General features: G+C 46.1%; 1 protein-coding gene across 1 annotated transcript; it reads left to right on the top strand.

Moving 5' to 3' along the window:
* Positions 1-2,316: 2,316 nt before the first annotated feature.
* LOC132387290 (zinc finger protein 271-like) lies at positions 2,317-20,517 on the top strand. The gene is made up of 2 exons (XM_059959651.1): positions 2,317-2,379; positions 17,927-20,517. Exon 2 carries the CDS (start codon positions 18,332-18,334, stop codon positions 19,637-19,639), a length of 1,308 nt encoding a protein of 435 aa, XP_059815634.1. The 5' UTR covers positions 2,317-2,379; positions 17,927-18,331; the 3' UTR covers positions 19,640-20,517.
* Positions 20,518-27,859: the final 7,342 nt, after the last annotated feature.

The following is a 27,859-nucleotide window of genomic DNA, read 5'->3' as shown; positions in this document are numbered from 1 at the left end:
CAGCTCCGTGTTAAATGTTTAACCATCACGGTGACTGAAGGCAGCTGCAGGTTCATGAGCGACTGTTACTGTCAGATTCTGCAGTTCTTGCGGCTGCTCATCGCACCCAGGACTGAACCCTGGTCACTGAGCATTGGAGGAGTCTGTTCTGCTGATGTTAGACTTAAACTAGACTGGTGTTTAATATTGTGGAGCTGTGAAAGATAAATCAGCTCTGTATCAAATCCCGTGTCTCAGGTTCTTACACACTCACAATGTACACTAGAGTGGCCACTCTGTCCATCTGGTCCCTGCCCATGTTTCTGTTCCATATCAGTATATTGAAATCTACCCCTGCCGTTCCCCCTCTCACTCTCCCTGTGATGACAGGTTACAACTAGTCACCGCTCCGTGAAATAGGAGATTTCTCTTGAATTTCAGAGAATCATAGAAATCTACAACACATTACAGACGCTTTGGCCCACAATGTTGCGCCGACCATGTAACTTACACTAGAAACTGCTTTAAAATTACCCTACCGCATAGCCACCTATTTTCCTAAGCTCCGTGTACCTATCTAAGAGACTCTTAAAATACTCTATTGTATTCGCTTCTGCCACCATCGCTGGCAATGCATTCCACACAAACACCACTCTTTGCTTTAAAACCTTAGCTCTGACATCTCCTCTGTACCTACTTCCAAGCAGCTTAAACCTATTCCCCCTCGTGTTAGCCGTTTCTGCCCCGGGAAAAAAGCCCCTGGCTATCCACACGACCAATGCCTCTCATCATCTTATACACCTGCATGAATTTCCTGCATGATTTTCTCCGGGCTGAACAAGACGATGAGCTCACTGTGGTTGTGACGTTGTTCAGGGCTCCGGACGAAGTTGGTTAAACTCCTTCTTCCCCGCTCTTTTCAATGTTTTGTGTCATTTTCACCTATTTTAAAGGACTGTGCCTCAGACAGCTGGGTTGTTGCAATTTTTACGTACCAGCAGCAATAGATCACTAACGGAGTCTGGTTTCGATGTTAAAACCACTCTCTTCATTAGTATCTACTCCAAATCTAAAAGATTGAATGAAATAAACAGCAATTAACGGTGTTGTACGTATTCCAAACTATTGGGAAACAATGCTTAAAGTCTTAAGATGGTAAAGTGGAAAAGTTCAGTAATCTACGGAACAAGCGAGTGAGAGGAGAGATTTGTAAATCCACACGAAGATGTAGAGAGAAGGCAATTACGAAGAATTCCACACACATTCCACGCTGGGTGAACGAAATAACAGTCGCCGAAGATCTTATCCGTTGATTAGTTCCGAAATACACTTAGAAATATCACCAGGTGACAGTCACAGGAATATCGTCTTCAAGTGGTTACCACAGAACACCCCGATTCCGGGTAAGGGAAATCCACACATATGGATTATACGAAGTGACAGTCACACATCCGTTGTGCACTGCGTGCCGATGATCAACCCAATCTTTTGGGCATAGCAGTGACAAGCTGAAGTCTCTCTCACTCTTCCGCTCTTCCTCTCCCTCTATCTCTCTCTCTCCCCTCCCTCTCCTCCCCCCTCTGTCTCTCTGTCTCTGCTGCAGCGCCTGTGTGACGTCACAGACCCGCCTCACTCAGGCACTTAAAGCGACACTCACAGTAAACGAATCTGCGGTCTCGTAACACAATGCACCTCTAAAGTCTGACAGCAGACTAGCGAGTGAAACTTCGATGGTGCAGAATCAGAAACCAAAGAGTTGCCAGCCTGAGTCAGGCTTTGCGGCTCCAGAGAGAGAATGGGTCTGGAGTTTACGAGGAGGAGGAGAGAGAAGAAACAGACCAACAGGATATGGCTACAAAAGGAAAATCAGAAAAATTTGGAAAAAAGATTGTTAGTTTCTGCAAAATACTGGTGGAAATCAAAAGATTAGGCAGCAATTGTGGAGAGGAATAAATAAACAACTTTTAGACCGAGCCTCTTCAGCATGCCTAGACTGTGGACTCCACTGCTTAGTTACTACCTGAACTGCAGAGCTCCCCCAGCATTTTGTGTGTGTGCGTCTCTGTATGTCCAGCCACTGCAGAATCTCCTGTGTTTTATACTTGCATTTTACATTGGCATTAGATACACGTGGATATTGAATACATTGTTTATGTGAGCCGCTTCCTGCGTTAAAAAAGCTTCAGATTTTTTCTATATACCCGAAAAAAAATGAGATATGGACATTGAATCGGTGCTTCAAGAACTGTTTAATGGCACCGGTATTACCCAAAAGGGCCTGCCAGAATAATTCTTATCAGGCACTGAAGCTCTGATGAACTGCGCAGGCGTCAGGCTGACGACGTCCCCGAGTATCACGCATGCGCGCAGCACACGAGGCCTTGAAAATGTCGGTTGCAGGTAAGAGCGATTCTCCGTGTTTTTTTCGTAAACACCGACTTCGGGATAATTCCTCTGAATTTCGGACACCGTGACCAGCAATCCCGGGACAGTCCTGTTCTCTTCCCTCTCTCTCAGCCCCACGATCCGTACACGGGCCCCGGGGAGCTTCCGGCTGATGAGGGAATGGGAACCGATGGATCTCTCAGACAGAGCTGAGCTCCAGCTATCTAAATGCAAGGATTAGGAACTCGGAGAAAGGGAACAAAATCTTTTACATCACCCATCTGTGGACACTCTCTGGAGGTCTAAGATTCGTATGTTACACGACCGCTGGACTAAGTGTGTAAATGTAGGAGTGGACTATGCTGAAAAATAGATGTGCTGGATTTTCTAAAATTGACTCCTTCTTCCTTAGACCACAACCTTATCTGTCATTCCTTATTTATTTATTTATTTATCTATCTATCTATCTTATATATGGAAAAGCAGTATAACATTAGATGATCATCAGCATAAGATGAAAGTTTAAACCTTAGCCTTTGTTTTAAATTAGTACTTAGTCTTTTCTGTGATTAGAAAATCGGAATCTTGGTTAAATTACTGGACATAAAGTATGGTGAGGTGCAGTGCTAGCATTGTAGATTAGCAAAGATTCTACTTTGGATTGGACTTCCAGAGCACAGTTAGTGGATATCCACAGGACAGTACTGTCGAAGACTAAGACAGTACTTCCAAATAGAATTGGAAAGGAAATGAGAGTGAATTTTTGCAGTGATGCAGGGCAAGAGAAAAGGATTGGAGTTGAAAGGATAGTTCTGGTTGATGATCTCCTTTCATGCCAACAATAATTTTATAAAATTGTTCTGTGATTCTGTGTGAAGCTTTCCCTGGTCATTTGCCAGCTCTTCTTGTGATTCTGCTCCTAAATGTGAAAACTTGGGGAAGTGAGTTTAAAATTATGCCATTGAACTGGTTGTAAGAATGGACCACACCTATTGGTCCTCATTTGCTTTATTCGGAGCCTTGTCAATAGCATGAATAACTGAATAAACATTTCATTAGAACGGGGTGGATTAAACTGAATATATAGGATCTTTAAATTATACCCCTTCCCACTTATTATTTTCACTGGAAAAGAGATGTTGAAATTCTAAGTAATCCTGACTAAAGTGTAATATGGTTTTAAAAAAAAAGCTCAAGGTCAAATAAGTGTGAAACAACTGTCGAGCATTTTATAGAAAGGGACATTAAAGACATTCATCATTCATGCTGATTTTTCCTCCCAGCACTGCTGCAAATACACAAACCACTCCACCTCCCTTCAGACCTTCTCCATGCTGTGCCTGATGAACCAGCCAAGATTAGCAGTTCACCATCTGTGGGAAAAATTGAGTACAAATACCTAATAAGGTTGGGATGTGTACATTTGTCTCCCAATTTATGATGTAGGAGCATTGATATTATGCTGCTTTGTGCGTTAAATATACAATCCTCTTTGTTCAATTCTTTATTAGCTAGTGAACTTACAAGTTTGCTTCAGGGAGTTAAGCAATTTAATTTTAAACAAAAGCATGAATTGATAAATGTTACCAATTTTAAATAGCAAAAAGTTTATAGTATTTTTTTCCTGGGAAAAAATAAAAGGGGGAAAAATAAGACTTTTGGTCAGAAGTTTGAATAGTATTATGATGTGACTGCATTTTTCGAAAGAAAAGAACAAAAATTGTAGATATCCAAATGCAGAAAGGTTAATTCTATGTTAAACTTGTGAATTAGGATTAAGAGATGCAAGATAATGTTAATTTAATAAAATAAATTAAATCCAATTAATGCTTTAAATCTGCAGTATACGTTCAAGAATGCATTTTAGGCAGCTCAACACCTCATGCAGGTCAGTCAGGTATCTCTGCTCCCTTTAAACTTGCACGTTTCTGTTTCCCAGATGACTTTGAAACTTACTTTGACCTTATTTGCACATCATTCTAGAATGTGATGTCTAAAAACAGTGATTTGGAAGTGAGGTATGATGTATTAATAAGAGAACATCTAATAATACAGAAAATCTGCTGGTCCGACACCCAAGACCCAACCATGGCAGGTTCACTAAGTTTTACTGTGGTTCGTCACATGTTTGGAGGGCTGTCGCCTGAAAGTAATGATCATTAATCACCATCAATGTTACATAGTTCACACTGAAAATAAAAGCACAAGGGAGAAATCGGCCTCTGCCGCACCTTTTTTTCAGAGTGCTCAGTGGTTCATTTGAAATCAGGTCCAGAATTTTCCTGCACTTCTGATGGGAAATCTGTTGGATGTGATTCTGACAAACATACACCCAAAAAATGTAATGAGTCAATGCACCAAGTGGATTGAACGCCAGCACTTTTGAACAGTGTGTTTCAGCCTATTCTGTTTCAATCTTTATGAAATGTGAAATAATATGAAAGGTCTAGAACTTGATAGAGGGCTAAAAGATTACGAGAGGCATAGACAGGGTGGATAGTCAGTACCCGTTTCCCAGGGCACCAACAGCAAACACCAGAGGGCATATGTATAAAATTAAGGGAGGGAAGTTTAGGGGAGACTTCAGGGGTAAGTTTTTTTTTTACACAGAGAGTTGTGAGTGCCTGGAATGACTTGCCAGGGGTGGTGGTGGAGGCTAAAACATGAGGGGTATTTAACAGCCTCTTGGACAGGCACATGGATGAAAGAAAAATGGAGGGTTACGGGGTAGTGTGGGTTTAGTTCTTTTTTTAAGGTTTATATGGGTTGGCACAACATGGAGGGCTGAAGGGCCTGTACTGTGCTGTAGTGTTCTATTCTATGGCTCTAAAATCTTTTACATCACCAGTTGAGAAAATCATCTTTGTTCTACCTCCAATCACAAAGAGGAAATCTGCAGATGCTGGAAATCCAAGCTACACACACAAATTGCTGGAGGAATTCAGCATTAGTACTCTTTTCCATAGATAATGCCTGGCCTGCTGAGTTCCTCCAGCATTTTGTGTCTGTTGCTTGTTCTACCTCCTCTCGGTCTGCATTTTTCTACCAGTGAGAACATGCTTCCACCAATTCTGTCTGGCTACATAATGATATCAAACACCTTTGCCCTGGGCAACAAGTAGCTTTCACATCAGAAATGTGCCAGACTCCAGGGAGACGGACTACTGTCCTTAAAGGCAGTATTCCTTGGCATTACCATCACTGAGTTCACCACTGTCAGTCACCTGGGTGAGACTTCATGGGAAATACTTATGTACAATACCGTCTGTATTGTTGCTGGAGAATTTTCAAGTGGGAAGAAGTGGAGTGATATTTGGAAATCTGAAATTGAAAGCATCATTTAGCAAGAAAATCACAAATAGGTGGTTTGCAGAAGCTGTGGCGAGTAAATCCTTCATTAACCTGTTACATAGGTTGTGTGAGAGTGCAGATGAACTCAATCAAGACTCAACCAGAGGAGATTAAAGTTCTTACTGACAGTGACTTGCTCGCTGTTGAAATGAATACCTCTCTATATAAAATTCAGTTTGCACATGTTGTTGTCACTGGGTAAAAATTGTACAGTACAAGGTTTTTGCACACACTGGTCATTACAAATTAGAGGGGACATTGGTGGGAAGGCGGGGAGACCTCCAGTGTCCCTGACGCCCTCATGTAGAAGGTGTATATCCAGCTGCACTTTAAGGAGTTGGAGCTGGAAATGGATGAATTCCACATCATCCAAGCGTCAGAGGGTGTGATAGGTATGATGTGCAGAGAGGTGAGTTGCACCCAAGGTGCAGGACACAGGAAACTGGGTGAGAGTCAGGAAGGGGAATGAGGTTAAATAGGCAACGCAGAGTACTCTTGTGGCCATCCCACACAACAACAGGTGGATGCTTTAGAAACTGTTGGGGGGAATTACCTGGCAGAGGAAAGTCAAAGGGGTGATAGGGGATTTGTTAGTTAGTGGAACAGAACTTGAAAGGGATGAGTATCCTAGTGGCAAGGCTTGCTGGTGCTCCCCTGTGGGGTGGGTGGTTAAACTAAAGTTGCAGGGAGGATTGGAGCCAGAATGACAGAGCAGATAGTGGAGAGGGTGAATTGAATCGAATTGACTTTATTACTTACATTCTTCATACATGAGTTGTAGAAATCTTTATGTTACGTCTCTGTCTAAATGTGCAATGTGAAATTTATAATAGTTTATGTAACACTTACCCACAGGCTGGTATATGTCTAGGGGAAAAAAAGGATCCAGCCACTCTCCAACCCACCTCCCGTACACGCAGGTGCTGTGAGAATCAAGTTTACGCCTCGAGCCCGCCAACAGTATCAAATCCACAACAAATACCGTTATGAAATACACTTTAAAGAGTTTACTAAAATTAAAAAGAGTAGTAAGCAATACAATATATATACACAAGGAAAAAAAACAAAAGGCGCCACTTATCAAAGTTCAGTCTGTTTAGTGCACTCGTTGGAGCTCAATCAACGAACCAATCGACCCATCCGGCCGTCGCACCTGGGACCACCCCGGTGGTCTTACGAGCAGTCCAGCACACGTCCACCTTCTTCCATGTCTTCCTCGGCCTCCCCCAAAAAACCCGCGAAAACCCCTCCCCCAAGTTCCCAGCATCACAAGACACAATGACATTCCCCATTGATTAACAAATGAATACAATTACCATATCAGCCATTCTAAAGTGAAACAACGGCTAGAGAAACACTTATCCGACAAAGAAACATTCCTACTTGTAACAAACCAAAGAGGCCATTTTGAGTAACATACCCAGGACATTGTACATTCTCTCCCCACCAGCAAATGTCATGCCCTCATGACATTACTAGAGGTCCCCAAAGCTTCTTGCAACACACAAAACCCAACCCAGGTGCAGAAGGCAATGACATAACTACCCAGAGCAGTAGAAATCACACTCGGTTCTCCCGGTACCACATATGTCAACCGCTCCGGGGGGCGCCTAATCCTCTGAGATCTCCATACCCCTTCTGCCCCACTGGGCTCCCTCGTCACCTGCGAACCCACTGTCTCGGACACCCCAGGTCTACCTGACAGACCCGCACCCCCTTCCTCACAGGGGTCCTCCCTCACCCGAGATCTCTCCGGCTCACGCTCAGATTCCACCCTCTCTCCCACCAATGTAGGCTGCCTCTCCATCTGACCCTCAAGACCTTCCCTCCTCTCACCCAATTCAGTATGGGAAGGGCCAGGAGCCTCCTCTCCTGGTACTGGAGCACTAGCGAATGGGAACAGGACCCACTCATCTGAGTCGTCCTCCTCTGAATCGGTAGCCATTCCCGAGTGAGGGACCCGTCCCCGCTCTTCAGCAGCGGGCTCTTCCCGTTCTCCGCTCCCTCGCAGAGTCCTTGTACTGGGCGTAACCTCCCACTCGGGCTCCTTATCCACCTGCACCGCTTGACCCAGTGGCAGCAGGTGATTCCTATGGAGTACCTTGATAGGCCCTTTTCCATCCTCGGGTTTCACCCGGTAAACTGGCAGGTTCGGCATCTGGCTCTCTATTACATAGGGGCTGGCCGCCCATCGATCTGCCAACTTGTGCTTACCAGGGAGTCCCAAATTCCGTAAAAGGACCCGGTCGCCCGGTAATAATTGTACAAACTTCACCTTTCGATCATACCGCATCTTATTCCGCCGATTTTGTTTGGTAGCCGCCGCCTCGGCCAACTCGTACGCCCGCTGTAACTCCCTCTTCATGTCGGACACGTACTTTAGATGGGACTTCCCGGGAAATTCACCCACTCCACCTCCAAAACACACGTCAATGGGCAACCTCGCTTCCCGCCCAAACATCAGATAATAGGGTGAATACCCTGTAGCCTCATTGCGAGTACAATTGTAACAGTGAACCAATTGTCCAATATGACGACTCCACCTGCTTTTCTGCCCAATCTCCAGCGTCCCAAGCATATCCAACAGGGTCCTGTTGAATCTCTCTGGCTGAGGATCTCCCTGTGGGTGGTAAGGGGTAGTCCTGGATTTCTCAACCCCAAGCATAGTCAGTAATTCCTGGATAAGGCGGCTCTCAAAGTCCCGCCCCTGATCACTATGGATTCGCCTGGGAAGGCCGTAATGCACAAAGTACTTCTCCCATAGCACCTTCGCCACTGTCGTCGCCTTCTGATCCTTGGTGGGAAATGCCTGAGCATAGCGAGTGTAATGATCGGTGATGACTAATACATTCGCGGTGTTGCTGGTGTCAGGCTCAATCGACAGGAAATCCATACATACCAGGTCCAGAGGTCCCGCACTCTGCAAGTGCGACAGTGGAGCCGCCAACGCTGGCAGGGTCTTCCTCTGGATGCAACGACGGCATCCCCTACAGTATTCTTCGACGTCCCCCCTCATCCGGGGCCAGTAGAACCGGTCTTTGAGTAATCCATATGTCTTTTCCACCCCCAAATGTCCAGAATCATCATGTAAGGCCTGGAGTACAGTCTGGTGATACTCCTCTGGCAGGACCAGTTGCCAACAGCGGGGTTGGTCCGGAGGCGCCGTTACCCGGTACAAGATTTTGTTCTTTAACTTCAACCGAGACCACTCCTTCAACAACAGAGGCACGTATGGGTGTTTCGCCTTCTCAGCCAACGCCCCATCCCCCTTCTCGACCGCTCTCCACACTGTGCCAATGCCCGGGTCATTTTGCTGAGCAGTTGCCACTTCCCCCGGACTCAGTTCCGGCAACTGTTTAGTCCCCAGAGCGGTCAGGTCACAGTAAACTAGGGGTATGGCGTCGTCAAAAACCCCCAAATGGTCCACGGCTCGTTCCAGCCTCCCTCTTCCCTCGGCCTTCACGGTGATAACAAACTGACACATCGCCTTCACTCCAGGGGCAGGGACACTCTCCCACTCCTCGTCCTTCTCCTCCTCCCCCGGCTCCCGACGAGACAATGCATCCGCATCGATATTCTTGCTTCCGGGGCGGTACCTCAGGCTGAAATCATATACCGACAATGCCGCCAGCCACCGATGTCCTGTGGCATCCAGCTTCGCCGAAGTCAAAATATAAGTGAGAGGATTGTTATCCGTTCTCACCTCAAACTTGGCTCCGTACAGGTAATCGCCCAGCTTGTCCACCACCGCCCACTTCAGCGCCAGGAACTCCAACTTGTGAGTGGGATAGTTTCTCTCCGATGGCGACAAGCTTCGGCTGACAAAGGCTACCGGCCTCAATGCTTTGCCATGCTCCTGGTACAGAACAGCCCCGAGACCCTCTCGGCTGGCATCCGTGTGCAGCACATATGGCTTCTGGGGATCGGCAAAAGCCAACACCGGGGCCTGGGTCAGTGCCCTTTTCAAAGATCGGAACGCCTCTTCACATCGATCATCCCATCTTGAGCCAAAAGGTTCCGCCGGGTTCCAGTATCCTCCAGCATCCTGCCTCTGGTTCCCCGTCCTCTTCTTCCCCACCGGGGGATAGCCACACAACAGCTGAGTTAACGGATGACACACTTTTGCGTATCCTTTCACAAATCGCCGGTAATACCCACAGAACCCCAAAAATGAGCGCAGAGCACCCACTTTCTGGGGTCTCGGCCAGGTGGTCACAGCCTCTATCTTGGTTGGATCAGTAGCCACTCCCTCTCGCGAAATGATATGGCCAATGTAGTTAACCGACGACTTGCAGAACTGGCATTTGTCCAGGGAAAGCTTCAACCCTTCTTCATTAAGCCGGCCCAACACCTTCAACAGTCTCTCCTCATGTTCCTCCAAAGTCGATCCAAACACTATCAAATCGTCCAGGTACACCAGCACCTCCAACAGATTCATATCCCCCACAGTTCTCTCCATGAGCCTCTGGAAGGTGGCTGGGGCTCCGGATATGCCTTGGGGCATTCGTTCGAACTGAAAGAACCCCAGTGGGCAGATAAAAGCGGTCTTCTCTTTATCGGCCGCACTCATCGGGATCTGGTAATACCCACTTCTTAAATCCAGCACACTGAACCACTTTGCACCGCTCAGGCAGGCCAACGCATCCTCGACTCTTGGGACAGTATATTGATCAGGGACAGTTCGCCGATTCAACGTCCTGTAGTCAACACACATGCGCACTCGCCCATTCTTCTTCCGTGCCACCACTATTGGGGACGCATAAGGACTTCGAGACTCAGCTATGATTCCGGCCTCCTTCAACTTGCACAAGTGCTGTCGCACGTCCTCAACATCTGCCGGAGCCAGCCGCCGGGATCTCTCTCGGAACGGGGTGTCCTCCGTCACCCGGATGGTGTGGCGAGTGCTTTTGGAGCAGCCAACATCAAACTCGCCCCGAGAAAAAACAGCTTCCATCTTCAGCATCTTCTCCACTAGCCTGCGTTTCCACTCCGGCGACACTGGGGAATCCCCGAAGTTAAAGGCTTCAGCGGTCAGCTCCCTTCGATGCTCCGATCCCTCCCCGTTAGGGGTCCGCACTGGTGCGCTGGACATTACCGTCACCGGGAACAGATGTGCCAGCGGCATTCCCCTCTTAAAGGTGATTTCTCTTGCCGTGGTGTTCCTGACACTTATAGCTATACGCCTCGCATGTACCACCCCTGGTCTCTGCACTTCGGGCCTCACCAGCGCCCCCGCCGGAAATCGTGTCTCCCCTTCAAGATCGTCTGGGGCATCTACTAACAGGGCTTCTCCTGTCGGCACTCCTGGGAATCTGGGGGTCCCCATCACTAGTGCTACCTCCCCTGGTTGGATCACCTTGGGCCTCGCCTGCGTACACCACACCGTCCCTCGTTTACACTCCGGGTCCAGCCCTTGGGAGGCAACCCCTTCTTCGAACACTGCTCGAAACACTGGATGCACCGAGAGGGTCTCCAGAAAGTCTTCCCCCCCTTTCTCCTTACAAGCTCCCAGGAGCCGTCGCACAACTGGGGAGTTAGTCCCCACCAGGAGGGCAGCACCACCGGTTTCCACCGGGTCAGGACACACCAACACCAACGTCTCAATAGCTTCCGACACTCCCACATCGCCCTCCGAGAACTCCAATCTCACCGATAGGTACCCATCGTACGGGTAGTCACCCTCGCTCACACCCCAAATCTGCAGGGCGTCAAATGGTGTTACGGGCAAATGCTTTAGATGTTGATTGTAGAAAGACCGGTACAATAAGGTCACCTGCGATCCAGTATCAAGAACGGCTTTTGCGTAAACTCCCTCTATCCGTAGACCCACACTGGCACGGGGTCCTACCAGCCCATCCGGAACAGAGGCGTGGGCACCCGGTGGTCTTCCGGCTGATCTCTGGGAACGTGTTCCTCCAGAGGCTCCAGTCCATTCCCTCACTGAGCCTCTCCTAAGTTTCCCCGACACCTCTCCCTTCTTAGTCGCAGGGGGGCTTGTCCTCTGCGGGACTCCTTGTCTCTCACAATCCCACCTAAAGTGACCCTCCTCTCCACAGCTATAGCACACCCTTGGCCTTCCACAGTCCCGCCTGAAATGCCCCTCTTTCCCACAGTTAACGCACACACTGCCGGCTGCCCCTCCTCTCCCAGGACGGCTCCTGCTCCCAATCCACTGCACTGATCGCCCCTGAGAGTAGGTACCTCCCCTGTCCCTCCCCTCCAAAGGGGGTTCCCTACTCCCCGGGGGTTTGTCATTCCTCCACTCAGCCACCACTTCCTGTATCGCTGAGGATCGCTCCCGTAGGCCCGTGCCCCTTTTCCGCCCCAATGCTCTCTCTTCCTCTCGCACCTCTCTAATCAGTTGCCCGAAGGATGGAGGGGGACCTTTCCTATAAGCCTGCCGGATAGTCCACGCCACCTTGTCCTCCTCCAGAGAGCCACTGAATATCTGACTCATCCTCACGCTAGCCACGTCAGTCGCCTTCACTACCCCTCGGCGCCGCAGCCCCGAGAGCATCCCCTCCATCCTAAATATGTACTCGGAGAGCTTTTCCCCTCTCCATTGCTCCAGGCGTTGAAACTCTGCTAAAAGCAGCCAGGGTTCCCCTGACAACCCAAACGCTCCCTCCAAAACTTGTAGGCAGTCCTCCACTGAGGCCCCAGGCTTCTCAGCTTTCAACTCCCGGATGGTTGTGGCTGCTAAACCCCTCAAACTTCCCACCAATCGCTGCCTCTTCTCCTCCTCTGAGCCTGGCCACTCCTCTAACATCAAAGACGTATGCTCGATCCAGGTCTCATAGTCCACCTCCCCATCCGGAGTAGGCTTGGCTCCGGAGAACACCCCCAGCTTCAGCCGTGGCCTCTCGGCCACCCCCACCAGGGAGTTAAGTGCAGCTGCCAGCTCCGAGACTTCCACCCTACCTGGGGAGCGGGGCTTAGTCACGACTCCCTCCTCCCACCTCCCTTTACTAGTGCCGGGCACCTCTCTGGGGTCCACCTCTAGCTCTAACTCTTCCCCCGATGTCTCCTCAGCCTCATCCTGGTAGGAGTGGAGCCCCCACGGGCCCGCCTCCCCCGGTACACTGACCGTCGCCGGCAGTTCCACCGTCCTGACTTCAGCACTCGTACGAACCAACACCCAGCTAGACTCTACCTCTTTACCACACCGTCTAGCTACCAATTCTACCTGCCCAATACCCTTCACCGAACTTAAACCCCTCTCTATCGCGTCTCCCGAAACTCGAACATCCACTCCGCTCACTACGCATGCGTACTGTACCGGTACATCTTCAAACTGGCACCAACAAACAAACTTATCTCTGTCCATCTTCCTCTGCTGCCTGCGCGACTCCACAGCCCCTGACAATCCAATCCGGGACGAGCACCCCACAAATGTAACACTTACCCACAGGCTGGTATATGTCTAGGGGAAAAAAAGGATCCAGCCACTCTCCAACCCACCTCCCGTACACGCAGGTGCTGTGAGAATCAAGTTTACGCCTCGAGCCCGCCAACAGTATCAAATCCACAACAAATACCGTTATGAAATACACTTTAAAGAGTTTACTAAAATTAAAAAGAGTAGTAAGCAATACAATATATATACACAAGGAAAAAAAACAAAAGGCGCCACTTATCAAAGTTCAGTCTGTTTAGTGCACTCGTTGGAGCTCAATCAACGAACCAATCGACCCATCCGGCCGTCGCACCTGGGACCACCCCGGTGGTCTTACGAGCAGTCCAGCACACGTCCACCTTCTTCCATGTCTTCCTCGGCCTCCCCCAAAAAACCCGCGAAAACCCCTCCCCCAAGTTCCCAGCATCACAAGACACAATGACATTCCCCATTGATTAACAAATGAATACAATTACCATATCAGCCATTCTAAAGTGAAACAACGGCTAGAGAAACACTTATCCGACAAAGAAACATTCCTACTTGTAACAAACCAAAGAGGCCATTTTGAGTAACATACCCAGGACATTGTACATTTATAATAAATAGTATGTACAACAGGACAGTCAGGATAAATAAATGTACAATTGTATCAGCATGAATTAATCAATCAGAGGGCCTGGTGGAAGAAGCTGTCCCTGGGCCTGTTGATCCGGGCTTTCAGGCTGTGGTACCGTTTCCCAGATGGTAGCAGCTGGAACAGTTTGTGGTTGGGGTGACTCTGGTCCCCAATGATCCTTTTTACACAGTGGCCCTTTTTACACACCTGTTTTTGCCAATGTCCTAAATAGTGAGAAGTTCACATCTACATATGCGCTGGGCTGTCCGCACCACTCTCTGCAGAGTCCTGCAACTGAGTGAAGTACAGCACCCATACCAGGCAGTGATGCAGCCAGTCAGGATGCTCTCAATTGTGCCCCTGTGGAAAGTTGTTAGTATTTGGGGCCCCGTCCCACACTTCCTGAACCGCCTGCGGTGAAAGTGGTGCTGTTGTGCCTTTTTCACCACACAGCCAGTATGTACAGACCCGGTGAGATCCTCGGTGTTGTGTGTGCCAGGGAACTTAAAGCTGTTCACCCTCTCAACCCCAGATCCTGGGTCAGCCTGTCTCCATTTCTCCTGTAGTCTGCAGCCAGCTCCTTTGTTTCAGTGACATTGAGGGCAAGGTTCTTTTTTTGACACCAAACAGATGTCATTCAGACCTCAGGACATGAAATTACGATATTGTAGCCATTACTTGGACTTGCTTGCGCCCAACAGTCTGAGGGATTTCAAGGAACAAATCTGTAGAGAGATTGCAGACTATGCCAAGAAACAAAGGTTGATAAAGTGAGTGATTTTAACTTTCCGTTTATTGACTGGAATCCTAGACTGTAAAAGGACTAGATGGGGTAGAGCTTATCAAATCTACCTTAATCAGTATGTAAAATTCCCGATGTAGAAGTGTGCAATAAGCTATTGGGAAGTGATCTAGGGCGAGTGACAGAAATTAGTGTATGGGAACACTTTGTATCTACTGATCATGAGATTCCAAGTAAATACAGAAAAGCAGAGGCCTGGACCTCTCTTGAGATTCTAAATTGGAGAAAGGCCAATTTTTATGATATTTGCAAGGATTTGACAAGTGTGGATTGGGACAGGATGTTTTTTAGCAAAGGAGAACTTGGTAAGTGGGAGTTCTTCAGAAAGAAATTTTAAGGGTGTAGAGTTTGTATGTGTCTGACAAAATAAAAGTTGAATGGTAACTAGTGCAGGGAATCTTGGTTTTCAAGAGATAATGAGGCCCTGGATATCTCGTTCCTCTAAATGCTGTGGACTGTTGGGTGCAACCAAAACTCATTAATGACAACCATTTCATAATTCCACTCCCGAACTCATCTGACTTTCCTTTAGTTGTCTTCTGTTGGATTCTAAAAGCTTCCTAATGGTCCTTTGCTCTTTTGTTTGCCCTCTCCTCTGATTTTATGTTGGTTTTGGATTCTCATTTAACCCACGTTGTGCCCTGCTGCCATTCCAATGCTTCCACGTCTTCGGGATGTATCGATCACTCAGCTCTCGAATTGCTCCCAGAAACTCCAGCCATTGTTGCTCTGTTGTCACTCCTACCTTTTCTCTTCCAAACAAGTTTGGCCAGCTTCTCTGTCGCAGAAACATGGAGAAGTTCAGTGGAGAAACAGGCTATTTGGCCCATCTAGTCAATGCCAAAAACATTTAATCTCTTTAATGCAACTACCTGCACCGGGATCATCACCCTCCATACTCCTACCATCCAGGTACCTGTCAAACTTCTCTTAATGGTGAAATCGAGCTCATATTCTCCACTAGTGCTGACATCTCATTCCACACTCTCACGACCATTTCAGCAAAGAGCTTTTCCACATGTTCCCATTAAATTTCACCTTCCCCACTTACCCATGACCTCTGGTTTTCGTCCCACCCAACCTCAGTGGAAAAAGATGCTTGCATTTACCCTATCTATACCCTCATAATTGTGTTTACTTCTGACAAATCCTCAGAGCAATGTATAATTTCCTTGTTTATGTTTGGAGCCTTTTTTAGGTGTATAAGATGATGAGGGGCATTGAGTGTGTGGATAGCCAGAGGATTTTTCCCCAGCATTAAGATGGCTAACAGGATGGGGCATAGTTTTAAGGTGCTTGGAAATATATGCGGAGGGGATGTCAGGGGTAGGTTTTTTACACAGAGAGTGTTGGATGTGTCGAATGCACTGCCAGCAGCGGTTGTCGAGGCGGATACAACAGGGACTTTTAACACTCTCTTAGATAGTTACATGGAGCTCAGAAAAATAGAGTACTATGTGCTAGGGAAACCCCAGTCAGTTTCTAGAGTAAGTTACATAGTCGGCACAACACTGTGGGCCAAAGGGTCTGTAATGTGCTATAGATTTCCATGATTCTATGAAATTCAAGGGAAATCTCCAAACCCACGGAGTGGTGACTAGTAGTGAATAGTGGGAAAGTTACTGGAACGTATGTGCAAGAACCGGAAATATAAGTATTTGGCTAGATGTGGACTGATTAAGGATAGACAGCATGGCTTTTTGCATGGTAGGTCATGTCTAACCAGTCTTACAGAGTCTCTTGAGGAAGTTATCAGAAAAGTGGCTGAAGACAAGGCAGTGGATGTTGTCTACATGGACGTTAGCAAGGCACTTGACACAGTCTCATATGGGAGGTTGGTCAAGAAGGTTCAGTCACTCAGCATTCTAGGTGAGATAGTAAATTGGATGAGACACTGTCTTTGGCAGAAGCCAGAGTGTGGTAGCAGATGGTTGCCTCTCTGACTGGAGGCCTGTGACTAGTGGTTGCCACAGGGATCAGTGCTAGATCTGTTGTGGTTTGTCATCTAGATCAGTAATCTGGATGATAGTGTGGTCAACTGGATTAGCAGATTTATGACCACCAAGACTGGTGGTGTAGTGGACAGCGAGGAAGACTATCATGGCTTGCAGTGCAATCTGGACCCCCTGGGAAAATGGTTTGAGAAATGGAAAATGGAATTTAATTCAGACCAGTGTGAGCTGTTGCACTTTGGTATGACCTACCAAGGGAGGTCTTTCACAGTGACTGGTCGGGCACGGAGGAGTGTTGTAGAAGAAAGGGACCTGGGAATACAAGTCCTTAATTCACTGAAAGTGGTATCACAGTTAGATAGTGACGGAAAGAAAGATTTTAGCCCATTGGCTTTCGTGAAACAAATCCTGACAATAGATGGATATTATGTTGACTTGTAAAAGAGGCCTAATTTGGAGTATTGTGTGATGTTTTGGTCACCTACTGACAGGAAAGATTTAAAAGAGATTCAAAGATTTCAGAGAAAATTCACAAGGCTGTTGTCAAGTTTGGAGGACTTGGGTTATAAGGAAAGATTGAACAGGTCAGGACTTTATTCTTTGGAATGTAGAAGATTGAGGTGAAATTTGATTGTGGTAGAGGGGCATAGATAGTGTAAATGCAAGCTGGCTTTCTCCACTGAGATTGGGTAGGACTTCAACCAGTGGCCAGGGGTTAAGGGTGAAAGGTGAAATGTTGAGGGGAACATGAGGGGAAACTTCTGCAGACAGATTGTCATCTAGGTTTGGAATGAGCAGCCAGCACAAGTGGTGCACGCGAGCTCGATTTCAACATTTAGGAAGTTCGTGTAGGTACCTGGATTGTAGGAGTGTGGGAGAGGCAATTTAAATAGTTCAGCACAAGACTAGATGGCCCAAAGGACCTGTTTCTGTGTTGTACTTTTCTACAAGAACTTGAAATATTACAAAAATTCACTCTAACCCCTTTTACCAGCTGTGCGGACCAACCAGTCATCTCAGCAGGAATTTTTTTATATGGTGTTAAAGCTGTAGCACTTTAAGTTAATAATACATAAAAGAATTCCCAGATGCACATCCACAAAGACAATTTGCGTGAGACTGTTTCAGTTACTGTGGGGCCAGGCACCCATGCAGCTCAGCAGGAACAGGGAATAATACCAACGGAGAGAGTCAGACTGAGCCAGGTCACAGATTGGAGACGGCAGAAATGCCCCATTCTTATAGAGACAGGAGGAGCTTCAGGGAATTGATGGTCATTCCAGATACCAGCACTCTGCCCAGTCAGAAGATGATTTCTCTGTCCAACTTGGGTTGAACCTCACTGTAACAGTGTGATACCAAGTCAAACCATGGCAACTCAAGTAATCTCATCTGAAATGTTGTCCTAAACCCATTGATGGATTTTGTAAATCTTTTCACAGGTTAAAAACGAGAAGGAATTTGTCGCCGGGGATCTCAAACAGAAAACGCCAGTTTTGCTGTCTCTGTCTGGATATTTAAGAAGTGGAGCAAGGGATTCAATCGACTATCCTTCCTGCTCAGACTGTGGAGAGGGATTCAATTGATCATTTGACCAAATAGCAAGCCAGTCATCTTACACAGGAGAAAGGCTGTTCACCCGCTCAGACAGTGGGAATAGATTCACTCAGTTATCACAATTGAAGGTACATCAGCAAGTTCACACTGGGCAAGGCCATTCATCTGTTCTGTGTGTGAGAAAGGATTCAGTTGGACCTGTGGACACACCAGTCAGTTCACACCACACCTGGTAGAGGCTGGTGATCTGCTGAATTTCTGGGAAAGGATTCACTCAGTCATTTGACCTTATGGCTCACCAGCGAGTTCACACTGGGGAGAAGCCATTCACCTGTTCAGTCTGTGGGAAGGGATTCACTCAGTCATCCAACCTACGGAGTCCCCAGCGAGTTCACACTGGGGAGAGGCCGTTCACCTGTTCAGAATGTGAGAAGAGATTCACTCAGTCATCCAACCTACGGAGTCCCCAGCGAGTTCACACTGGAGAGAGGCGCTTCACCTGCTCAGTCTGTGGGAAGAGATTCACTCGGTCATCCAACCTACTGGTACATCAGCGAGTTCACACTGGGGAGAAGCCATTCACCTGCTCAGAATGTGGGAAAGGATTCAGTGATTTATCCAACCTACTGGTACATCAGCGAGTTCACACTGGGGAGAAGCCATTCACCTGCTCAGAATGTGGGAAAGGATTCAGTGCTTTATCCAGCCAACTGAGACATCAGCGAGTTCACACTGGGGAGAAGCCATTCACATGCTCAGAATGTGGGAAAGGATTCAGTGAGTTATCCACCCTACTGGTACATCAGCGAATTCACACTGGGGAGAAGCCGTTCACCTGCTCAGTCTGTGGGAAGGGATTCACTCAGTCATCCCACCTACAGAGTCACCAGCGAGCTCACACTGGGGAGAGGCCATTCACCTGCTCAGAATGTGGGAAGAGATTCACTGAGTTATCCACCCTACAGAGTCACCAGCGAGCTCACACTGGGGAGAAGCCGTTCATCTGCTCAGAATGTGGGAAGAGATTCACTCAATCATCCCAACTACAGAGACACCAGCGAGCTCACACTGGGGAGAGGCCATTCACCTGCTCAGAATGTGGGAAGGGATTCACTCAGTCATCCTACCTACTGAGACATGAGAGAGCTCACACCGGTGAAAAGCCGTTCAATTGCACAGAATGTGGGAAACGGTTCACTCTGTCATCCAACCTTCTGAAACACCAGCGAGTTCACACTGGGGAGAAGCCGTTCCTCTGCTCAGAATGTGGGAAGAGATTCACTCGCTCATCCGACCTGCAGAATCATCAGCGAGTTCACACTGGAGAGAAGCCATTCCCCTGCTCAGAATGTGGGAAGAGATTCAGTCACTCATCCACCCTACTGGTACATCAGCGAGTTCACACTGGGGAGAAGCCGTTCATCTGTTTAGTCTGTGGGAAGAGATTCACTGAGTCATCCAGATTGCTGGAACATCAGCGAGCTCACACTGGAGAGAGGCCATTCACCTGCTCAAAATGTGGGAAGAGATTCACTCGCTCTTCCACACTACAGAGACATCAGCGAGTTCACACTGGAGAGGAGCCATTTACCTGCTGAGAATGTGGGAAAGGATTCACTCAGTCATCCCAACTACTGGCACACCAGTCAGTTGTTATGAATCCCTAGGTTTTGTTTGCTGTGGACTGTCATTTTAAGAGAGAGAGATTAGGAAGGTGAATCAGTTTGACTTGCAGCTTGTTTACATCACTCACAGCTTGTTCAGTTTTAACTGAGGACACAGACACTCAGAGTCAGACGGAGATGAAGGAGGAAAAATGGAAAGATCGATACAAGGGAAATAGGTGCCAAGGGTCACTGTTTGGAATTTTCCTATGCCCACAAGTGTGGGTTAATTATCGATTCATCATACATCGAATGTGTGGTTGTCACCTCGTTTGATCCATAGGAGTGGATCTGATTTGGGGTATCCTGTGAAGACCACTGATGTGTTACCCCTTGCCTGGGTGTGGTGTGGTAATTCACTTGAAGACAATATGCCTTGTGACAAGTCACTTTGGGTGATAATTAGTATGTGGATTTGGAAGGATGACAGATAAAATCTACAGTGACTGTTCTCTTGTTTTACCACCATGGAACCTGCGGAATTCGACATAATTGCCTTCTATCGACATTTACCCTGGATTACAAATATCTCTCTCATCAGTTATTCCGTGGTTGAACTGAACTTTCATAATTTACCATCTGAAGACTCCAAGCCTTGTTTCCCCCTAGCTCAATAGTTTTGGATTTATATTTACACACATATATACACATAACACTGTTAACTTTTGTTTATCTTGCTTAAGTTACTATATTATAAGTAGATTCTAATAAAGATAGTTTTAAGATCAAAAACAGACTCCTGGTGTAGTCTCCACGAGGAAATCTGCAGATGCTGGAAATTCAAACACATACAAAATGCTGGTGGAGCACAGCAGGCCAGGCAGCATCTATAAGGAGAAGCACTGTCAACGTTTCAGGCCGCGAACCTTCGTCAGGCAGTCTCAGGCAGTCCTGATGAATGGTCTCGGCCTGAAACGTCGACTGTGCTTCTCCTTATAGATGCTGCCTGGCCTGCTGTGTTCCACCAGTATTTTATGTGTGTTGTTCCAGGTGTAGTCTATTGGTGCTGATTCGTTTCTAAAGCTTTACGATTCATAACAAAATTGGGGCCTGCATCTGGGATATGAACAGCTATGAGGGCGTAGTCATTAATTATCGATTTCATTGGGGAAGTCCCTTCTGATTTATTTGTGTGTGGAAAATCAGCAGCGGATGCTGATTATTGTTTGGAAGCGGGAACCTCTGAGGCATTAGAGGATGCCAGACGGATTGAGTTGTTGAGTCTTGCTAGAAGGTTAAAACTTGCTATGTTGAAATTGACAATGAGGAGGGCACAGATGCAGAGGGTGACAGCTGAACATTATGTATCTGAGGGTGTGTTTAAAGTGGAGGACTTGGAGGTGTTTCCTGAAAGTAAACCTCGTGAACTTGAGCTCCAGTACGAGTCAGAAAAATTAAAGATGGAGGCTGCAGAAAGGCAGAGACAGTTTGAGGCTATAGAGGCAGAAAATCAGAGAGGAGGCAGAAAAACAGAAGGAGGAAGCAGAAAGACAGAGGCTATTCGAGCTGGAAAAGATACAGTGGTTTCAGCAAAGGGGTCTAGCTTTAGACTGGTGATAAGTTTGAGGCTAGTCAGGAAATTAAATTGGTACCTCCATTTGATCAGAAAGAGGTTGATAAATACTTACAGCATTTTGAGAAGGTTGCTTAGAATTGAAAGTGGCCAAAAGAGGGTTGGTTCTCTTACAAAGGGGGAGGCTCAGCAAGCCTATTCTGCTTTGACAGTTGATGAAGCAGCTGATTGTGACATAGTGAAACAGGCTGTGCTCAAAGCTTACGAGTTGGTCCCAGAATCATACAGGCAAAAGTTTTGAAATTTGTGGAAATCTGTGAACCGGACATATGTAATTTGCTTATGAGAAGTCTGTGTGTTTTGATCGCTGGTGCACATATATGATGATTTTAATAGCTTGAAAGAGTTAGTTTTAATTGAAGAATTCAAAAGGTGTGCTCCTGACGACATAAAGACATATTTAGATGAAAAGGATACTGCCAATTTGCAGGAGTCTGATAGAATAGCAGATGAGTTTGCTTTTACTCATAAGGTTAAGATTATCCCAAATAAGAGCTTCCAAAAGAGTGCCAGAGATCACCAGGGTAAACCAGAAATTACAGCTGGGACTAGTGACAAGAGTAAGGATGAAGGGAAGCAGTTGAAAGAGAAATATTCTGGTCTTGCTCGTTACTATTGTAAGAAAGCTGGTCATGTGATGGCTAATTGTTCTATCCTGAATAAGAAAAATGAAAAGAAGCCAGTCCCAAATGCCGGTGTTCAGTTTGTTGACGCACCTATAAACCCACAGGGTTCTGAACATTCTGTTGAGGCTCAGTTATGGACTGAGAACTCTGACTGAATTAAGAAGGCTTTTGATCATTTTATGTCAAATGGGTTTGTATTAGTAAAGGAAGGGTCAACCCAACTACCAAAAATTCTTCGAGTTACTGGGGATTCTCAGTCACTTATATTAGACAGCATTCTAAAGTTTGGTGATGAGACGAACACTGATGAAGTAAATCTTATTAAAGGCTTTGGGGGTAGCATGTTTTCTGTGCCATTGTACAAGGTAAATTTACTGTCAGGGTTGCTTTTGGGACCTGTTAAAATTGGATTATACTCCATTTTACCATTGGAAGATGTTAGTTTGCTGTTAGGGAATGACCTAAAATTGTTCCTGCAGCGCTGTTGACAACTAAGACAACCGCTGACGACCCACAGATGGATTTTAACATTTATCCTTCCTGCGCAGGAACTCAAAGTATGGCTAAAAGTATGCCGACGCAGACGAATCTGTGCAGCATGATTCTGATACCCATGATAGCCAAAATCGGGATTCAGGTTATGATGACTTGTCAGGGAATTTCTGCCTTCATTGTTTCAACAGGATTCAGTCGTAAGTCTGATGAGAAAGATTTATCCCTGTCTAGGAAGGAGTTTATAGCAGAACAGAACCGAGACCCTGAGATTGAAGCTTTAAAAGAAACAGCCCTCTCAGATGATGAGATTAAGAATGTGCCAGTAGGGTATTATCTCATGATGAAGTGTCAATGAGGAAGTGGAGGCCACCTGCTATACCAGCGAGTGAGGAATGGGAAATTGTTCACCAAGTTGTAGTTCCTAAAGTTATATGGCTGAAATTTTAACTTTGGCCCACAGTATGCCATTAGGTCGACATTTTGGAGTGAATAAAACTGTAAACAGTTATGTAATAATTCTACTGGCCTAATTTGAGGAAAGATGTTGTGACCTTTTGCAGAAGCTGTCACACTTGTCAAGTTGTGGGTAAACCGAATCAGGTCACCCCAGTGGCCCCACTCTGCCCTATAACTGCATTCGGTGAACCCTTTTTAAAATTTATAGTGAGGGGAACTTTGTCCTTGTTAAAGGAACAGTGGATTGATGGGGATGTACATGTTAACTTGTTAGACTCTGTTTAGAAGTTCAAGAATAAACTACACCAAGTCTGTAGTCTAGTGAGACAAAACTTAAAGATCTCTCAAAACAAAATGAAGTGTTGGTTTGATAAGTGGGCTTGAGAAAGAAAATACCAGGTGGGAGATAAGGTGCTTGAAATAGTCTCTCAAATTAATGATCTGAATAATGCTATTAAAACACCCGACCAACGTAAACTAACACAGGTGGTACACATAAATATAATAAAGCCGTATTTTGACAAGCAGGCACCGTCTGTGAGTGTTGTTGTCAAAACATATTGAGAATGAAACAATCGACTCGTCTGAGAATTTTCACAAGCCAAACATGGTCCCAGTTAGGCTAATGAACTCGGTTGTTCCAGAAAACATTGATAACAAGTTGGCTCATCTGCAGCCAAAGCAACAACAACAGTTGAAGGAAGTAATCCTGATGTTTAAAGATTTATTTCACGATGTTCCCAAGCAAACCACAGTCGCAGTACATGATGTAGATATTGGTCAAGCCAAACCGATTAAACAACACCCATATTGCATGAACGTCGAAAAGTGTAAATTGGCTGAGCAAGGAATTGAATATATGATGAAAATGGTATTATTAGTCCTTTGGCATCAGATTGGAGCTCACCCTGCGTTATTGTGCCTTAACCTGATGGTGGTGTTAGATTTTGCACTGATTATGGGAAGGTAAATGCAGTAACAAAAACAGAATCCTCTCTTATCCCTAGGGAGGATGATTGCATCAATAAGTCTGGAAAAGCTAAATTTCTTACAAAGATTGATCTGTTGAAAGGGTATTGGTGTGATCCATTGACGGACAGAGGTAGAGAAATTTCTGCATTTGTGACACCTTCTGGGTTGTATGAACACAATGTTTTCTCTTTTGGAAGAAAAAATGGTCCAGGATCATTCCAGAGAATGATTGATTCTGTAATTCCAGGGTTAGAACACACAGATGCCTTTATTGATGACTTAGCCACAGGGAGTGACACTTGGGAAGAGCATATCTCTGCAGCAGAGAAGCCGTTTGACAGGCTTTCTCAGGACGACCTTACAGTTAGCTAAGAGTGAATTTGGCCATGCCACTGTGACCTGTCTTGGCTATGTTGTTGGTCAAAGCAAGTTGGCTCCTGTTCGGGCAAAAGTCCAGGCAATTTCTCAAGTTCCTATTCTGACTGATAAGAAGGCTCTTAGAAGGTTTCTGGGAATGGATGGATATTTTCGTAAGAACTTTGCTGCTATCGCTCTTTCTCTGACCAATCTCCTGAAGAAGCGTGAAAAGTATGTTTGGACCGAACCTTGTCGGGAGGCATTTGATCGATTGAAAGTTATTATTTGAGGTTAGGCCAATCAATGTAGTGCTGTCAGCCAATTTCATTAGCAGGTTGAAGGTGTGGGTGGCAACACAAGTCATGGGTGCACAGAGAGTAAAGGAGGGCGCCAAAGAGACAGCCCTGTGGGTTATGTGTCCTGAGGGTCAGAGAGACAGGAGATGGAGCCCACTCTTACCACCTGCCGGCGATCTGACAGGAAGTCCACGATCCAGCTACACAAGGCAGGGTGAAGGCCTAGGTCTCTGAGCTTCTTGTCGATACTTCACGCCTTTGTATGGCTACTGCTCTGCCCATGACTGCAAGGAACTGCAGAGAACTTTGGAGAGCAGAGAACATCAGAGAAACAAGCTTCCCCTCCATGGACTCTCCGTACACTTCCTCTCCCTCAGAAAAGCAGGCCTTGTACACAAAGAACCTCATAACCTGGACATTCTTCCTGCAAACCCGCTCCCCCATCGGGGAAGAGATACAAAAGCCTTAAAGCGAACCACCCGGCTCAAGGACGGCTTCCTGTCTGCAGTTATAAGCCAAATGAATGATAAAATGGACTCGACCTCACAATGTAACTGGAAGTGACCCTGCACCATATGTCTATCTGCACTGCACTTTCTCTGCAGCCATAATGTTTGTTACAGTTATTGTTTTATCGTATATCAGCTCGATGTACCGTTGTAATGTATCGATCTGTGTGGATGGTACGTCAGGGAAGATTTTCACTGTCGTTCAGTACATGATGATAATAAACAAATTCCCCATTTTAATTGTGTGCAAATATTAGACAGACTGAGCTTCTGCTCTGGAACCACAGAAGGAAACTGAACTGTTGTCTTTCTGAGGAACGCAAATAAATAGAAAAGGCTTTAATCTCTCATTACGATCTGCGGTAAGTGGGATCAGGTGACTGGTGGTGGGTCTCCCATATCAATATCAGAATCAAGTTTAAAAGCACCGGCATATGTCATGAAATTCGTTCAGAAGTAGAACCTAATTTTTGACCATAGATTTTAACAATTGTGATTTAATATAAGAATATAACTATCACATTGTTAAATTATATAAATAGTACAAAATGAAAAAAAGATGTAATAAACTATTTTAATTGTGTGGAACTATTTGACTGACTGGGTTGTTGCTTTGGAAGTAGTGGAGTGAAGCTTAACTGAACTGCACACATTTATGAGAAGCTCAGATAATTATAAAAAGCTAAATTCTCACATAAGTGGGTCAGACACCCAGAAACATCGGCAGCACTTCAGCAGGTAAAAACAGTGGAATGAAACATGCTGAAAATATTGCAGAAAAAAGCATACTGTCCACCACAACGAGAGGACGTGACAGATCCGGATCTCACTGCCTTGTCTGAACGGGGAAAGATAAAGCTCCACGTATAGGTAGAGCAGTGACCCGCAGATGCTGCAGATCTGCAGAGAAACGTGAACAGGAAACGGGATCACGTGGCCGCTTTGGTCTCTCACCCCCAGACAGATGTCCGTTTACCCACTACTCTGTGGAAAGAAGCAAACGCCGCTCACATCTCCACTCACCTTAAATGTATTAGACATTTCAACCCCCAGGAAAAATATATCGTCTATCCACTCTATCTATTCCTCTCGTAATCTTATAAACGTCCATCCAGTCTCACCCCAGCCTACGCCGCTCTGGAGAAAACAACACAAGTTTGTCCAAACTCTCGTTATAGCTCATGTCCTCTAATCCAGGCAGTGTCCTGGTAAACCTCTTCTGTGCCCTCTCCAAAGACCCGACATCCTTCCGAGAATCGGGGCGACCAGAACAGTATGAAACAATCCAGATGTGGTCTAACTAGTTCTATAAAACTGTGTTCCAAACTGTGGCGTTTTAGAAACGAACCAGCAGCACTAGAGTTCACAGTGGAGTCTGGTTTTGATGTTAAAACCATTATCTTTAGTAGTATCGACTTATAATATAGTAACTTAACGAAATGAAGGGAAATTAACAGTGTTATGTGTATATGTGTGTAAATATAACCCACAGATTATCGAGCCTGAGGGAACAAAGCTTAGAGTCCTGAGATGGTAAAGTAGGAAAGTTCAGTAATCCACGGAATAAATGATGGGAGAGAGATATTTGTAATCCAGGGTGAAACGTAGAGAAACGGCCGTTACTTCAACCAACCGCCGTCGAAGTTCTTATCCGCTGAATCCGTCCACAGACGAGTTACCGTCTTCCAGGGGTTACCACACAACATACCCAGGTAAGGGTTAACACAAGATATTCCAAAACCCACTCCTATGGATTATACGAAGTGACAGCCACAGACGTTCGTTGTGTTTCCGTGTACCGATGATCAACCCACTCTTGTGGGCATAGGAGAGTTCCAAGCCTCAGCTGCGACTAACTGAAGCGATCAGCTTTTTTCTCTTTCTCTCTCACTCTCTCTCTCTCTCTCTCTTTTTTAGACTGGCCGACTGCCTGTCTGCAGATCGCTCTCTCTCTCTCTTACGGTTCAGTCCACAGTCAGCGCTGTCAGCCTGTGACTGACGTCATAGTCCCGCCTCCTCACGCCGGCGCTCTTAAAGAAACAGTCACAGTACGACCGCAGGCTCGTAACAGCCGCAACACAACTTCCCGACTTTTGAACTCAATGCTTCAACTAATAAGGACAACCATGTCATTTGCCTTCTTAACCACCGGATCAATCTGTGCAGTCTCTTTCAGGGAGCGATGAACTTGGAGTCTAAGATCCCTCTGATCATCGACAATGCTCAGGGTTTTGCATTTAACAGTGTACTGTCTCATACATTCGACCTACCGAGCTGCCAAGATGATCATCACTAATCAAATCTCACTGAGATTTCTCAGGTCCTGTTGAATTTATTGCCAAGTGCTCAAGTACGGGAAGGTACAGGAACAGAGAAACACTGACTTGTGGCAGCATCACAGGCAAGTACATTCAGATAATACGCGGAACAGAAGTTATACGGTTCTCTGTCAGTAACAATCTGTAAATATGTTTTATGTCATTAACAATATTTAAAATACATTGTGTCATGATCAATACTAAAATGTGCATGTGTGTCAATAACAGACTTGGAAATGTTGAATTTGTTCCCTGTCTCCATTCCTCCTGTAATCCACAACCAGCTCCTTTGTTTTCGTTACAATGAGGGAGAGGTCGTTTTCTTGACATGACTGTGTCGGGGTGATGACTTCTTCTCTATACGCTGCCTCGTTATTATTTGGGATCCGGCGGATCAATGTACCGTGGTCAGCAAATCTAATTAGCAGATTGGAACCCGCCACTGCAGCCCCACAGTGCACTATGTACTGATTGCAAAGCTACGAAATTGCATGTGAATAGCCTCCCCTCCCTCAACTCCACTCTTTCTGCGTCACCAGCAGACTGGGGCAT

This window comes from Hypanus sabinus, unplaced genomic scaffold (genome assembly GCF_030144855.1).
Source record: "Hypanus sabinus isolate sHypSab1 unplaced genomic scaffold, sHypSab1.hap1 scaffold_170, whole genome shotgun sequence".
Lineage (NCBI taxonomy): Eukaryota > Metazoa > Chordata > Chondrichthyes > Myliobatiformes > Dasyatidae > Hypanus > Hypanus sabinus.
This window is presented reverse-complemented; position numbering and strand designations above follow the sequence as displayed.